A 17,837-nucleotide genomic window follows, 5' to 3' on the forward strand; every position below is an offset into this window, starting at 1 on the left:
AACATTGTGACTCATGAAGTTCCTGCGGCTCTAGACAGAACTAATATCAGTGATAGAAAAGCGACCTCTCTGCTTGCTGCTGCTTCTCAGTCTCTTGGCCGTGATCCAGATAGTCTCATGATGAATAAGAAATCTATTAGACAGGCTTGTTGTTGGCATCAAGAGATTGCAGCAAATGTGATCAAAGATTCCTTCAATAGCTGTGGTCCACTGACTGTAAACCGGGATAGGAAAAGGTTTGCAAGCCAGACCCAAAATGAAACTGCTGAGAGACTGGCAGTACTAGTGTCAGGAGAAGGAACAGAGAAGTTGTGGTTGGTCCCTGAGATATCTAACAGTACAGGAACAACACAAGCTAAGGCATCATTCGAGGTTCTGCATGATTGGAAGCTCTTGGATTAACTGAAGTTTATGTCATTCAGCATGACTAGTAGTTACACTGGTACAAAGGCTGGTGCATCCATCCTCTTGAAACAGAAATTGCAGGAAGAACTAGTGAATTTGCCATGTATGCACCACATTCACAAGCTAATCATTGCAAGCGTATTTGATAAATTGTTGCCGGCAGCAGCAGGTCCAAATATAAAGGTGTTCGAGAAATTCTCGTCTTCCTGTAATCAATTGGATAAAGCCAACTTTTCAGCTAGAATGGAAGATGACCGTTTCAACTGAGCATGGTACACTTAAGGAGAGTCTAGTTGAATTTTGCACCAACCATCTTGAAGAATGCCATCCAAGAGATGATTACAAGGAATTAACACTGGTACTCCTGTTCATTCGTTCGGACATACACATCAATACGCCAGGCGCATATCATCGGCCCCGATGGATGGCCAAAGTGATATACGCGCTGAAGATCATGTTTTGGCACCAATTTCATTTAACTTTGACAGAGCTAAAAAATGTCCGTCAGTTTTGCACTTTTACTATCTGCATATACTTGAAGGATTGGTACCTCTGTGAGATCCCAGCCGCATAGCCGAGATATGACTTGACGTTACTGCAAAAACTCATAGCGTACAAAGGAGTAAACGCGCCTGTTGCTGAAGCAGCAATAAAAACTTTCAACACACACCTGTGGTACCTCAGTGAGATTAGGTTGGGTCCGGCTTTTTTTTTACAGTGAGGTTCCAACCGCAGAAAAGATTGAGATGTGCTGACTCTGCAGAAGAAAGGCAAAAACGTCTGTTCATCTTGTCGAAGACCTTGTATCACACAAGAGGCTTCATCATTTCATGTCATCCAACACAAAAAAACTGTTTGTTGCGTTTGTTGCACTGGAAATAAACCAATATTTTCTTCAAGATACTTGTCTATAGCACACTAACGCAAATTAAATCGATGTATCCTCAAAATTCACCAGATAAAAAATCATGAATGATGCCACTGAGCGCTCCATTGAACTCATGAGTACCTTCAGTTCGTCACTGAGCACTAAAGAAGACCAGAAACAGTTTATTCTCCAGTGTGTGGAGAAGCATCGCCATGACTATCCTCAACCAAATAACTACTATAAAATTGTACATTTACTTTGCTGCAAGACATTTATTGTAAATAATTGTTAGTTTTGTGATGATCGAGCCACCAGTAAACAATATTGCAATGTGATGAAATTTTTTGTATGTTACAATCACTCCAAAAGGAATTGTTCCAAGGAGTTAGACATAAAAATTTGCACAAAACATTTTTGACTGTCCCCCATTATGCATTTTTCAGCACTAAAGTTGCAACACCCAGAAGGAAAAGTCATGAAATTATGAAAATCACAGGATGGATAGACATGTTAATGATTTGCAAATGATGAAAAATAGAAACAAATGTCTCAGTTTTCTTGATTTATTTAGTATAGCCATGCGTCAAAATAAGCATATTTACACACACACACTAGGCTGCATTCAGTGAGGTTATTAATGGTTGTCTGAGGAATGTTTTGCCACGCTGAATGCACTTGGGCACGCAAATCATCAAGATCCACTGCTGGCAGCTCTTTTTTAGATTAAAAACTGATGGTGTCCCAGATATGGTTGGTGGGAAACAAGTCCATAGATGCCTCAGACCTTAGTAGCACATTTAGACCACACAAACTACTCACAGTGGTATGGGCAACATGCGACCTTGTGTTGTCATGTTGAAAATGGCTCCTGGAACACTTTGGAAGAAAGGCCTTACCACTTGCCTTACTTGTTTTCTTGGACACAGTTATAGCCAGAAATTGATCTGGAGACAATGTGGGCAATGCCATGAAGAGGCCTTCAGGAGGGAACATGAAAGTGTCCCAGGAGCTGTTATTTATCATGACAATGCCAAGCAGCATGTTGCTCACGCTATTATAAGCGGCCTGCACGGCCTAAACGTGTTACCACATCCTGCAGCATCTTCAGACTTGTCGTACATGTGGGACCTTATTTATCAGCAATTACAAATTGAGTTGCCAGCAGCGGATCTTGATGATTTCCCTGCCCAAGTGCATTAATCGTTGCAGAACATTAAATAACCTTATTGATAGCAACCAAGGCGTGTTAAGTGTGGAGGTTTCTAGGAGATGAGCTCATAACTGATACTGAATAAATTTAAGATGTTTTGAAAAACTTGTTTCCATTTTTCATCATTTGCTTGTCATTTACATGTCTGTCTATCCTGCTATGATTCCCCAACTTTTTCTTCTTAGTGTTGCAAATTCAACATTGATGAGTGTAAGTTACATTTTTAAATTTTAAAAATGGAATAGCAGTACTATATTTGTAGTTTTGTTCAGCTGAAGGCGAAGTTGACTTTTGTGAATAAACATAGTTTGACTTTATTATGGATAAGGTCAATGGTGTAAGTATAGCACGAATAGACAGCTTGATGTGAAAAATGGGAAATTCTTCCATCCAGTTCTGTAACAGGGATATTACATGCATCTAATTCACTACCTATATCAATACTCACATCCTAGCTGCCACTATTCAGACAAATAAGAGGGCCACATTATGCTTCTATAACTGACTGCAACACATAACATCTACAATAGAGGCAGGGACCATCAGTTTGGCACTGGGACACAGGAGCCTCAGACATTGGGCTTCAGAGCTTTTTATCAAACATTTATGGAACCTCTACTTTAAGACTTTATTCCAGGTGTCACATGATACAAGCCTAAGGTTAAACACCCTGGCCCCCCACAAAATAATAGTGTCTGTCTAATACCAGTGTCATCATACACTAAGCCTTGATATCATTTTCTGTTTTATTGGGTGTAATTGTTGTACGCCATTAGTACGTTCAGCTGGAAGGAACAGTCTGCGTTTGTGTTTCAGGAGATATGTCTAAACATATACTTACAGCAGCCAGATTTCCTGCTTGTTTTGGTAAGCCCCTTGTCTCCAAGAGATAGATTTCAATCCGCTTCCAGAAACAAGTTCCAAATTGGCCAAGGAGAAGATTAAAAGCAGATTAGAAGAATACAAGTGCCAAAACCTATTTGAGCTTTTAAGTGCTCTGTGATTTATAATTTTTATTTTATCTTCTAGTATCGGCATATAGTGCCGCTAGCTAACGCCATCACCTTCCTCCAGGAATGACTTGTTAGGAGTTATATTATTTCATACACAATTTTATTCCTTAGTTATTTTATGAATATATTCAGCTCCAGTTATCGTCTCGCTTTGTGATGTGTTGTTGGTTTTGTAAAACTATTTTATAGTATATTCTATGTTTTCTATATTTATTGTACTGTACTATCCATATAGCAGCTTTTTTATGGCTATGTAATTTACTATGACTGTGGCTTTTTATTAATTTCATTTTCTCATTATTATTTTTATGTTTGCATTATACTGCTGGTATAATTGTGAGCATAATATTATATAAAGAAGAAAATCAGAATGTATACTGCAGATTTCACGCGACGTGGACTTAGAGTATTTCTATTTTTGTTATGTGTAAGCAGTAACTGTTGTCTTCTACAGCATTAAAGCAATTGCCCGATGTGAAATCTAGTTCAGGTACTTCTCAGAGCAATTTACCTAGAAAAGCAATGAAAGAACTGCATCCATCTTAGTAGACTGAGCTAGAAAACATTAGCCGTTCAATACTTTCTTTTTCTAGATCAATGTACTTTAATTTAGCATCTGATCATTCAGAAATGCTGATAGGCAAGCACCTCTTATCACAAACTTGCGCAACAACCTGAAACCTGACCCTGAATAGTAATAGCAAATGTTTTTCAGAGACATTTTTAACTAAGTACCTTTGAGCTAGGTTAACTCACACGTGTTTCATGGTCGATATGCTGATTGCAATGCCCAGACTGACTCTGGTTTTCCTGACCAGAACTGACACTTCATATGCGTCTATTAGCCTGTAAATTTGATTATAGAGACCATGAAATACACAGGTGTGAACCCATCCTAAAGCATAGTATAGTGCACACAAGAGGTGATAACTGATGCTCTTCAGTTTTACCACCAGTCAGGGCCGGACTGGCCATCTGGCAAATGCCAGAAGGGCTTGTCTGGTCATGGGCCGCTTTGTCTGCTATGTTGTTAACAGAATCGGTGTTCTTTAGACATCCATATTAATAAGAGTTGTGACAGAGCACAAAGTCGCTGACTCCGTCACTTATTCCAACAGGCCACGGGTATCATTAGAAATATTGGTCTTTTAGCAAATCTTCCTTTCCTCCTTCCAGGGTAATATTAGTAATATATCTCATCTGGTGCTTGGGGACGAGGACAGCATGGGCCTGTGTGATTTCAAATGCCAGGGCTGAGTTTCTGTCCCAGTCCGTACCTGCCACCAGTACACCCTGTTTATCACTTTTTTTTTTTAGAGCTGAGTCAGTACATTTCATCCTACCCCACCCAAAACTAATTCCAGCTCTTCGACTCCTTCTCCACGGCCCTACAGCTTCCATGACATAAGCTGCTGAATAATTTGGAATTTCCAAAATCAAGAAACAAAAGAGTGCAGAGTAAATCAATTGACGCAACAGTTCAAACTATTTTTCTGCTTGAGTCCCAGCAAGATCATGGTGATACCAGAGCCTACTGGTGTTTAAACACTGATTTTGCAGCTATTATGGAAATAAATTGTGTTACCTAATGCATAATTTGCTGTTTCTCGCCATTCTACTTACATACAGATGTGTCTACCCTTACAGTTTTCTTATCTTTGTTTAAGGACTCCAATTTTTCATAAAACAAGTTCAATACAAAATCACAGCATGCTAGTAAAACCCTCGATAAGCTGCAGTTCATATCCCAAAAACTGTGTAGCCACACATAGTAACATAGTTTTGAAGGCTGAAGGAAGACCTTATGTCCATCTAGTTCAGCCTATTTTTAGTGCAGCTGTTCTGCATTGTTGATCCTGGGAAGGCAAAAAACCCACAGAGTAGAAGCCAATTTTCTCCATAGGGAAAAAAATTCCTTCCCCTAAGCTGGGTCAACCATCTACCTATAATATTATGTTATTCGTAACCTTCTATACTATTACTCACAAGAAAAGCATCCATTCCTTTCTTAAATTCATTCAGTGAGTTGGCCATCACCACTTCCTCAGGAAGAGAATTCCAGAGCCTCACTGCTCTTGCCGTGAAGAGCCCTCTTCAATGCTGGTGCAGAAATTGTCTTTCCTCCAAACGAAGAGAATGCCCCCTTGTTCTTGTCACAGTCCTTGGTGCAAACAGTTCATTGGCGAGATCTCTGTATTGCCCTCTGATGTACTTGTACATATATATTAGGTCTCCCCTAAGTCTTCTCTTTTCTAGAGTAAATAGACCTAATTTTGATAACCTTTCTGGGTACATGCACAACCGACCCCATTCCCTCACATCTCCTCCAGTCTCTCTCTCCAGTCGTCACAACTCGCCTAACTACAATCTTTAATTTCTCCCTCTCCTCTGGCATTTTCCCCTCCTCCTTCAAACACTCTATCATTACTCCATTACTAAAGAAACCCACCCTTGATCCATCCTGCACAAAGAACTACAGACCAGTCTCCAATCTCCCCTTCATCTCTAAACTCTTGGAGCGCCTGATATACTCCCGCCTTACCCGTTACCTCTACACTCACTCCCTCCTAGACCCTTCACAGTCCGGTTTCCACCCCCTACATTCAACAGAAACTGCACTCATCAAAGTGACCAATGACCTTCTGACAGCAAAACGTAACGGTGACCACTCTCTGCTCATTCTTCTCGACCTTTCTGCAGCTTTCAACACTGTTGACCACCCTCTCCTACTCTCTAGGCTCCAGTCACTAGGCATTAAGGACACTGTTCTCCTATCTTTCTGACCGCTCCTTCCGTGTTCTGTTCTCTGGCTCCACTTCATCTCCTCTTCCTCTCACTGTTGGGGTACCTCAGGGCTCAGTCCTTGGCCCCCTTCTCTTCTCTCTCTACACAGCCCCAATTGGACAGACCATCAGCAGATTTGGCTTTCAGTTCCATCTTTATGAGTATGACGCACAACTATACACATCATCCCCTGTCCTTACCCCCGCTGTACTACAGAACGCCACTGACTGTCTGCAGTCTCCAACATGATGTCTGCTCTCTATCTGAAACTCAACCTCTCCAAAACTGAACTTCTTCTGCTCCCGCCATCTACTACCCTCCCTAAATCTGACATTTCCCTCTCTGTGGGTGGCACCATAATAACACCCCGACAGCAGGCGCGCTGTCTGGGTGTTATGTTTGACTCCGATCTTTCCTTCACCTCCCATATACAATCTCTTGCCCGCTCGTGCCGCTTACACCTAAAGAACATCTCTAGAATCCGCCCTTTTCTCACCATGGAAACAACAAAAACCCTCACTGTCGCCCTGATCCACTCCCGCCTGGACTACTGTAACGCTCTATTAATTGGCCTCCCCCTCACTCGACTCTCCCCTCTCCAGTCCATCCTTAATGCAGCAGCCAGGGTTGTCCATCTGGCTAATCGTTTCTCGGATGCATCCGCTCTTCGCCAGTCGTTATCCTGGCTGCCCATTCATTAGAAGATACAATTCAAAGTACTTGTTCTCACCCACAAAGCTATCCACAGTGTGGCACCCCCTTACATCTCCTCCCTCATTTCTGTCTATCGGCCTAACCGACCACTGCGCTCTGCAAATGACTTTCGACTAACCTCTGCCCTAATCCGTACCTCCCACTCCCGACTCCAATACTTCTCCCGTGCTGCGCCAATCCTCTGGAATGCTCTACCCCAAGATATTAGGACCATCCACAATTTGCATCATTTTAGGCGCTCGCTCAAAACACATTTGTTCAGAGCGGCCTATCACATTCAGTAATCAAAGTCATTTTATACTTGTGTGTAGCCCATTCACTATCTCCATCTATCCCCCACCCCCTGAAGATGGCTGGACCATCATTGTAAATACATCATTGTAAATGCAAACCTGTGCTTTGTATCGCCCCCACCTCATTGTAGATTGTAAGCTCCCACGAGCAGGGTCGTCTTATTTCGATTTAATTATTGTATTGTTAACGTTATTACTTATGACTGTGTTTGAACCTGTTCAACTGTAAAGCGCTGCGGAATATGTTGGCGCTATATAAATAAAGATTATTATTATTATTGTAGTGAACCAACTCCATTTATCATTTTAGTAGCCCGCCTTTGAACCCTTTCAAGTTCAGTAATGTCTTTCTTGAGCACCGGCTCAGTGTGGTCTGACGAGTGATTTGTACAGAGGGAGAATTGTGTTTTCATCTCGTGTCCCCAGACCTCTTCTAATGCATCCCATGACCCTATTTGCTTTGGTGGCAGCTGCCTGACACTGGGCACTCCAATTTAGCTTCTTATTGACTAAGATGCCTAAGTCTTTTTCCATGTCTGATTTCCCCAGCAGTTTCCCATTTAGTAAGTAATTGTAGCATCTGTTTCTCCTTCCCATGTACATAACCTTACACTTATCTGTGTTAAACCTCATTTGCCATTTTTCAGCCCAATTCTCCAATTTACTCAAATCTGTCTGTAGTTGCAAACTGTCTTCCTTTGTGTTAACTACCTTACATAGTTTTGTATCATCTGCAAATACTGATATTTTACTGTGTAAGCCATCCACTAGATCATTAATAAATATATTAAATAGTAGGGGGCCCAATACAGAACCCTGTGGTACCCCACTAGTAACCCTGGCCCAATCTGAGTATGCACCATTAATAACCACTCTTTGTTTTTTAGCACTAAGCCAGTTACCTACCCATCTACACACATTTTCCCCTAGCCCAAGCTTTCTCATCTTACTTACCAATCTTTTATGTGGGACAGTGTCAAATGCTTTAGAGAAGTCGAGATAAATGACATCCAATAATTCTCCTTGGTCCATTTGAGAGCTTACATCCTCATAGAAGCTGATCAGGTTAGTTTGACAGGAGCGATCCTTCATAAATCCATGTTGATATGGAGTTAAACATTTATTAATATTGAGATATTCCATAATGATATCCCTTAGAAACCCTTCAAAAATTTTACCCACAACAGATGTTAAGCTTACCGGCCTATAGTTTCCAGGTTCCCTTTTACACCCCTTTTTGAATATTGGTACCACATTTGCTTGCCGCCAGTCAAAAGGAACAGACCCTGTTTCTATAGAGTCTTTATATATAAGGAATAGAGGCCTGTCGATCACATTATTTAACTCCCTTAATACCCGAGGGTGAACGCCATCAGGGCCTGGTGACTTGTCAGTTTCAATCTTACTGAGGCGGTTCTGCACGTCTTCCTGGGTTAGGCAGGTAATACTTAATGGGGAGTTTACATTATCACTCTGCATTTCCCCTGGCAAATCCTTTTCCTGTGTGAACACTGTTGAGAAAAAAGTATTTAAAACATTTTCTTTTCCCACATCGCTCTCTATGATTTCACCCTCATTGTTCTTTAAAGGGCCGACACCATCAATTTTAATCATTTTACTGTTTATATAATTAAAGAATAGTTTGGGGTTTGTTTTACATTCCTTAGCAATGAGTCTCTCAGTTTCCACTTTTGCTAAATGTATTTGTTTTTTACACATTTTATTTTTTTCTCTATAACTTTTTAATGCTTCTTCATTGCCTTCTTGTTTTAGCTTCCTAAATGCCTTGTTCTTGTTATTTATTGCCCTTTTTACATCCTTATTTAGCCACATTGGTGTTCTCCTGTTCCTAGCCCTTTTATTTCTGTACGGTATGGCTAGCTCGCAGTGGGTGTGTAAAACTGATTTAAATATTTTCTGTGCTCCTATTTTTGAGGACATTGTCCCAATCAATTCGGCGAAGGTCCTCTCTAAGCTGATCTTTCCTGAAATTCAGCATTTTTGTAACCCCCTTCCAGGGCACCTTACTGAAGGACAAGTGGAATTGTCTTATATTGTGGTCACTGTTCCCTAGGTGCCCATCGACTCGTACTTCTGATATTCTATCTGGCCTGTTGCTTAAAATTAAGTCCAGAAGGGCTGTCCCTCTAGTTGGGCCCTGCACAAGTTGTGACAGAATTATCCTTGGTCACTGACAGAAATTGGTTTCCTTTCTGAGATACGCAGGTTTCAGTTTCCCAGTCTATGTCGGGGTAGTTGAAGTCCCCCATAATAATCACCTCATTGTGATTTGCTGCTTTGTCTATCTGTTTCAATAATACATTTTCAGTGGTTTCTGTTATATTTGGTGGCTTATAACAAACCCCTATGAGGATTTTATTACTTTTCTCTCCTTGTATCTCCACCCATAGAGACTCCACCTCTTCATTTCCCTCTTGTAAATCTTGTATTAGTGTGGGCTTTAAAGTGGACTTTATATATAGACAGACTCCACCCCCTTTCCTTTTTTTTTACGATCCCTCCTAAACAAATCATATCCTTGCAGGTTAGCCGCCCAGTCATAGCTGTCGTCTAACCATGTCTCAGTTATTCCTACTATGTCGTATTTTTCGTCATACATTAACAACTCCAGATCTTCAATCTTATTGGTCAGGCTTCTTGCGTTGGTCAGCATGCAGGAAAGAAGTTTTGCTTCCTTTTTCTTAGCTTCCTTCTGAGTACCCTGTCTTGGGCCCTCTTTACCACATCTAGTATCCTTGATTAGTTTGTCCTTCTGCTGCATGTTCTTGTCTGCTGTTTTTCCTCCCATCCCCTCTTCTTCTAGTTTAAAGCCCTCCTGATATAGATAGTGGAGATATCTTGAGACCGAGTATCAAAGAATCATATTTTTATTTTAAACTGTTAACTTTGCACCACTCATCTCTGCATAAGTTGAACCAAACACCAGGGAAGGAAGGCTACATCTGTATTACCGGTATTTGATTTCCTGTATGCAACTACAAAGCCAAAAGTCATCCTAGACAAAGAACATATATTCTGCCATTATCTAAACAAAGTTCAGTAACACCACAGCCAATCCTATATACAGTGGGTACGTAAAGTATTCAGACCCCTTTAAATTTTTCACTCTTTTTCTCATTGCAGCCATTTGGTAAAATAAAAAAAGTTCATTTTTTTCCTCATTAATATACACCCTGCACCCCATCTTGACTGAAAAAACAGTAATGTAGAAATTTTTGCAAAATTATTAAGAAAGAAAAACTGAAATATTATATGGTCATAAGTATTAAGACCCTTTGCTCAGACACTCATATTTAAGTCACATGCTGTCCATTTCCTTGTGATCCTCCTTGAGATGGTTCTACTCCTTCATTGGAGCCCAGCTGTGTTTAAGTAAACTAATAGGACTTGATTTGTAAAGGCGCACACCTGCCTATATAAGACATCACAGCTCACAGCTTTACCCCCCTTTTTTGTGGTTATTTTTGATGTTTACTTTCCTCATGGTGTAATTTTTCTTGGCTTTTAATGACCACCCGCAACGGGCCAGAAATTATATTCGGTATATTAATTGGTGGATACTGAATATAATTTCTGGCCCGTTGCAGGTGGTCATTAAAAGCCAAGAAATGAAGAAGTCAATAATAATTGTTATTCTATTGTATTGCGTCCACCATAGGTTATATATCTCCATTAGTGGTCTGATATGATTGATGTATAATTGTGTATATATATATATATATATATATATATATATATATATATATATATGTGTGTGTTATACTTGCTATATAGTAATAAATATTCTGGAGAATGATATTATACAGATAGATGCATAGGTATATATATGTTGTCCTTTTGATAGTGTGTTATCATGTACGTTATGTATTCTACATATATGCACTGTTGTTTTATGTATCCTCCTCTGTTTGTCTTAATTGTTGTATGTGATGTATATGTGCACAAGTTAGCACTTCCGGCCCAGTACGCGCCTGTTTCCCTGTCATCGCTTCCCCTGCCTGCTCTCGGCGTCTCTACACGGTGGTGGATCCCGCCCCGTCTACTCCCAATGTGTGACGTCGACGCAGGCCAGCGTTGCAGTTGCCTCGGTGACAAGGCGCGTCATTTCCGGGCTGGGAGCGCTACTTCCGGTAACGCCGTTTACTGCTTGGCGACCGGCTAAAATATAAAAAGATGCCGGTTAGCATTCTGGTCAGGCCCCCTGAAAAAGGCGCGCGTCGGGGCAGACGTGCTCTCTAGGCACTGGAGTAACTCCCTGACAACCACCCACCGGTAACTATTACAATTTATTGGGCGATGTCTCTTGTTATTATAGCGGTCATTATGGCAGATTTAATGGTGGGTTTGTAATGTGGGTAGTTAGGATTTACCGTCTCTGTGCATACATATGCTGCTATAATTTATAACCTCATGATATCCTATTGTGGCTATATATATATATGACACGGTGATAGATTTATTACTTGCAGTCTAACCAATTACATAATTGTAAGCAGAGACCACTATGCGATAATTATATATATTTAGATACATATTGTTATAAATATGCCATGTGCCTGGATGTGTGCGTCATCATGTGTGTAATCGCACTATACATGTGTGTTTTTTCTATTTCCCCTTTTTTCCCTATTGGCGTTATGTATTTTAATAATATTTTTCTATAATAAAATTTGTATGAATTTTTTGTAAAAATTTGCCTTTTGATCATCGTTTCTTTGTTCTGATCCTTTATGGTAGTTGATGATAGGCGTTATAATCCTTGTGGTCACATGGCGAGTATGAGTTACAGCTAATTATTGGTACCATGTGTCCTTGTCATACTTGGTGGATTTATCTGTAGATATGTGTATTTCTATAATGCCATTACAAACAGTAGTTGTATATTTATGCATTCACATCTGTTTCGTACCATTATAAATGTAAATCATCACAGAAAATAATATATATATCACTTGTGTCGGATTAAAGGAATAATTCTAGATGTATACACATACACACACGTATGACACAATGTACACCTCATTTTTTCGATGATAGACTATAAATCAAGAACAAAACCTAACAGTTCTTCCTATTCATTGTTCTTGCAGATGTAAACCAGGCTCTTCAAAGGCGACTGGCAAGAATCCTTCATCAGTAAATCCTCCTTTACCAACATCAAAAAGCTCTCCAGATCCCGATGACCTTTTCAGTGACTTTTAGCTAAAACTCTAATCCACTTCTGCTTAAACAAACAGATCTGGAGCAATTATCGCATGATAAATGTATATTGTTCCTGCAAATGTAGCACTTGTTCCGCAGAGCGGCTGAGTGCTAGGAGTACAGTAATCTTCAGAGTATTTTCAGCTATATGAGATATATTTCTTGCTTCCATATTAATGAGTGATTTTCTTACTATCTGAAATATGACTTTTATAAACAGAAAAAAAAATGAAATAAATGGGTTTACAATTATTGTGATTGTCCACTTTTTTCTTTGTTTCTCAGATATTCTAAAATTTCGGAGCCACAACATCAAAAAAAAGATTTAGCTGACTCCTGAGAAAATGTTTCTTTTTGGCTAATGGGACATTGTGAATTTAGAACATTCATTCTTCTTTGAATGATCCTGGTTTTGGCAATAAGGACAAGGCTGAATGTTATATTCTGTAGCGAGTGCAGTTTGTTAGCGTGGGTCTATATTCATGGCAAGGTATTGACATGTATTCGACATACATGATACAGCTTTCAAGCTTGTTGGATCAGACATAAAAGTTATGGTTGTGTTCCAGGAACCTTTTGTGAATGAAAGTGATAATTTACTATTTCTGGGAGTTACAATTCCCAATAATGTGTTAGGTTTCATAAAATCATTTATTCACTTTTGCATATGTGCTATATTGGGTAGAGGACTGTGGAAGCAATACCCAAAATTTTATAGTAATTCTCAGTGTTGAGATGTAATTATGGCTGGGTAAATATCACTCTCCATAAAAATAGAACTTTTGGTCTTTTTGTGCCAGAACGTCCTGATTGTATTGGTTTTCTAATTTTATTCCTCGTGGTTTTCTAGCATTGTCCAAAACTAATAGTGGTAACTGACTTTGCCTTAGATTAGTGTTTATTAGTACTTGAGTGCCTGTGGTCAGAAGAATAAACTGTACGCTTCACTCGGCAGGGGGCGGTATCAGCGAATACACATATGCTGGATGTACAATGCATTGTGCCTGTATAAATAGAAGTTTGTTTTGTATTTGTCTGTTCTATAAAGGTTTCCTTTCATACTTGTCTTCACATCATTGAAATTTTGGATCTTAAGCCCCCGTTACACACTGCAATATCGCTAGCAATATCGCTGTAAAGTCACCAATGTTGTGACGTTGCAGCGATATTGCTAGCGATATCGCTGCATGTGATACTTATCTCCGACCGGCTCCCCCGCTGATTATCGCTGATCGCGTGAGAAGCTCCTGGATCATTTCTCGTTGGCCAAGTCCTGCGGAGCTTCCTGCTGTGACGACGAGCGACGCATGGAGCCGGGCGGGAGGACGCAGGATCGCCGCGTCTGACAGGTAAGTAGCGACCTCCGTCCCCAGAGATGTCGCTGGTGAGATCTGCCAGTGTGGCAGCTCACTAGCGACCACCAAGCGATGCACCAGCGATCCTGACCGCGTCATATCGCTGGTCGGGATCGCTGGTGCATCGCTAGGTGTAACGGTACCCTAACACTAAGTTTAGATGCACTGATTAATCTCTTTATAAAGCCCTCCATACACATTAGTTGTCTGTTGGCTGAAGACTGCTTTGACCAGGCTGCCATCTCAGCTGTCTCTCTCACGCAGAGGAGCGCTCGTTCGGCCGATCGTACCTGAGTTCACTATGAGAAAGCCTTCAACAGACATCTCGGGGAGAACAAAGCAGTTGGTAGTCCAAAATCGGGCATGCACAGCGCCACCATTAGAGTGTCAGCAGAGTGCGTTGATATTGGTGGGTGTGGCCGATATTAATGTTATATTTGTGGTGGGGGCTTAACAGTAATTGTTCAATTTTTTTATTCAGAAGATATCTATGAAGGGCTGCGCGACACAAAAACGTGGTGATAAAAATCACAAAATTTTAAGCAGGCAGAACTGTGACACTGTATACCTTTTTTCTGAAGGCCTCACCACTTTTCCAAAAAATAGACATTGGTTGCCTCAACACTCTTGTGAGAACCAAAACTCATTCCTAGTCTACCTGCACAATATTGAATTATTCAACACAAATGTCTAATATTTAAAGTAAGAGAGCTGGACGCTCCAAACATTAGAACACATACCAAAATAGCGGTAATGATCCACCTAAGGACACAAAGTATCCAGTTATAAATATTAAAATCATAATTAGTTGACAAAGAGATAAACAAATAACAATACAAAGCAAAAAACGGTGGGAATAAGCCTCCTAAAAAGGGGATGTGCAAAATAATCAGATTCTACTACAGGTTCACAATTTAGAAGAAAAAAGTGATGTACTGCACATATGATGTACATCAAAGCATGACAGTCAGTCAACAATGTTTGTATATAAAACAAAATTTATACATGATTTTAGTGCAAAAGAGGAGAAAAAGATCAATTATGAACTGATTATCATGCAAATGCACAATACTATCCTTGCAGAGTCTATATATACAGTTGTGGCCAAAAGTATTGACACCCCTGCAATTTTATCAGATAATACTCAGTTTCTTCCTGAAAATGATTGCAATCACAAATTCTTTGGTATTATTATCTTCATTTAATTTGTCTTAAATGAAAAAACACAAAAGAGAATGAAGCAAAAAGCAAAGCATTGATCACTTGACACAAAACTCCAAAAATGGGCCAGACAAAAGTATTGGCACCCTCAGCCTGATACTTGGTTGCACAACCTTTAGCCAAAATAACTGCGACCAACCGCTTCCGGTAACCATCAATGAGTTTCTTACAATGCTCTGCTGGAATTTTAGACAATTCTTCTTTGGCAAACTGCTCTAGGTCCCTGATATTAGAAGGGCGCCTTCTCCAAACTGCCATTTTTAGATCACTCCACAGGTGTTCTATGGGATTCAGGTCTGGACTCATTGCTGGCCACCTTAGAAGTCTCCAGTGCTTTCTCTCAAACCATGTTCTAGTGCTTTTTGAAGTGTGTTTTGGGTCATTGTCCTGCTGGAAGACCAATGACCTCTGAGGGAGACCCAGCTTTCTCAGACTGGGCCCTACATTATGCTGCAAAATTTGTTGGTAGTCTTCAGACTTCATAATGCCATGAACACGGTCAAGCAGTCCAGTGCCAGAGGCAGCAAAGCAACCCCAAAACATCAGGGAACCTCCGCCATGTTTGACTGTAGGGACCGTGTTTTTTTCTTTGAATGCCTCTTTTTTTCTCCTGTAAACTCTATGTTGATGCCTTTGCCCAAAAAGCTCTATTTTTGTCTCATCTGACCAGAGAACATTCTTCCAAAACGTATTAGGCTTTTTCAGGTAAGTTTTGGCAAACTCCAGCCTGACTTTTTTATGTCTCGGGATAAGAAGTGGGGTCTTCCTGGTTCTCCTACCATACAGTCCCTTTTCATTCAGACGCCGATGGATAGTACGGGTTGACACTGTTGTACCCTCGGACTGCAGGGCAGCTTGAACTTGTTTGGATGTTAGTCGAGGTTCTTTATCCAACATCCGCACAATCTTGCGTTGAAATCTCTTGTCAATTTTTCTTTTCCGTCCACATCTAGGGAGGTTAGCCACAGTACCATGGGCTTTAAACTTCTTGATGACACTGTGCACGGTAGACAGAGGAACATTCAGGTCTTTGGAGATGGACTTGTAGCCTTGAGATTGCTCATGCTTCCTCACAATTTGGTTTCTCAAGTCCTCAGACAGTTCTTTGGTCTTCTTTCTTTTCTAAATGCTCAATGTGGTACACACAAGGACAGAGGTTCAGTCAACTTTAATCCATGTCAACTGGCTGCAAGTGTGATTTAGTTATTGCCAACACCTGTTAGCTGCCACAGGTAAGTTACAGGTGCTGTTAATTACACAAATTAGAGAAGCATCACATGATTTTTCGAACATTGCCAATACTTTTGTCCACCCTCTTTTTTATGTTTGGTGTGGAATTATATCCAATTTGGCTTTAGGACAATTCTTTTTGTGTTTTTTCATGTAAGACAAATTAAATGAAGATAATACCAAAGAATTTGTGTTTGCAATCATTTTCAGGAAGAAACTGAGTATTATCTGACAAAATTGCAGAGGTGTCAATACTTTTGGCAACAACTGTATGTCATACATTTGTGCAATACAAGTGCCAATACATAAGGAAAAGATTACATAACCTTGAATGAACAATGATCAGTAGAAAACCAGGGGAGGACCAGTATAGCCGCACATACCCAAACCCATATAAATTATGATTTTAATGTTTATTGCTGGAATAACTTTGTGTCCTTAGGCGGATCATTACCACTATTTTGGTATGTGTGAGTTCACATTATTGAATTAGTAGCGGAGATGTTGGGTATTGTAGTGTTGTCTAATTGACATAGATTTGAGAAATTTAATATCCTGCTCTTCCACCACTCAATATTGTTTAAGTAGTAGAAACATTGAAGAGACTATAATACTCACACAAGCATCACAAAGGGTAGGATCAGTGTATCTACTGGGAAGTATAGAGATAGACCCTAACCTGTCCTAATATTGATAGCTTATCCTAGAGATGTCCTGGATGCTGGATGCAGCAGTGTACACCAGCTGCCATTAAGGACTGGTTCCCTGTTAAGAATTATCCAATTGAAATAACTCTTCCTTAATGCCTATACCTACACAACAGTAGCATAGTACATTCACTAACTGGTCTGAAAGTAGTACATCCTTTCATAATGTCATTGATCCACATGGTGAGAGACATCCTATTGCTATTTACCTCTCAAGATTGTATGAATGTGACAACATGTGGAGGTGAGATCTAAGCTACATAATAATAATAATAATAATAATAATCTTTATATAGCGCCCACATATTCCGCAGAGCTTTACAGTTTAACAGTTTCAAAACACAAGTCATAAGTAACGATGTTAATACATTAATTAAAGCAAAATAAGACTACCCTGCTCATCAGAGCTTACAATCTACAATGAGGTAGGGGAGATACAGAGTACAGGTGTGTATTTACAATGATGTATTTACAATGATGGTCCAGTCATCTTGAGGGAGTGAGGGATAGATGAAGATAGTGAATGGGCTACACACGCACACTTACACATAAAATGACTTTGATTAGTGAACGTGATAGGCCACTCTGAACAAATGCATTTTGAGGGAGCACCTAAAACTCTGCAAATTGTGGATAGTCCTAATTTCTTGGGGTAGAGCATTCCAGAGGATTCATGCAGCATGGGAGAAGACTTGAAGTCGGGATTGGGCGGTGCGGATTAGTGCAGAGGTTAGTCAAAAGCCGTTTGCAGAGCTTGTAGGGGGTGCTGCACTGTGGAGAGCTTTGTGGGTGAGAACAAGTACTTTGAATTGGA

At 40.2% G+C, this 17,837-nt stretch overlaps 1 protein-coding gene across 1 annotated transcript in view; it reads left to right on the plus strand.

The window, feature by feature from the left end:
* XRCC4 (X-ray repair cross complementing 4) overlaps positions 1–12,762 on the plus strand; it is a 530,150-nt gene extending 517,388 nt beyond the window's left edge. The window contains exon 8 of the mRNA XM_073582954.1: positions 12,399–12,762. Within this exon, the coding sequence (XP_073439055.1) occupies positions 12,399–12,510 (112 nt within the window). The 3' untranslated portion in view covers positions 12,511–12,762. The remainder of the gene's footprint in view (positions 1–12,398) is intronic.
* The last annotated feature ends 5,075 nt before the right edge of the window (positions 12,763–17,837 follow it).

The sequence above is a fragment of the Dendrobates tinctorius genome, unplaced genomic scaffold, assembly GCF_039654945.1.
Source record: "Dendrobates tinctorius isolate UK_male_01 unplaced genomic scaffold, ASM3965494v1 ptg000003l, whole genome shotgun sequence".
Taxonomy (NCBI): Eukaryota; Metazoa; Chordata; class Amphibia; order Anura; family Dendrobatidae; genus Dendrobates; species Dendrobates tinctorius.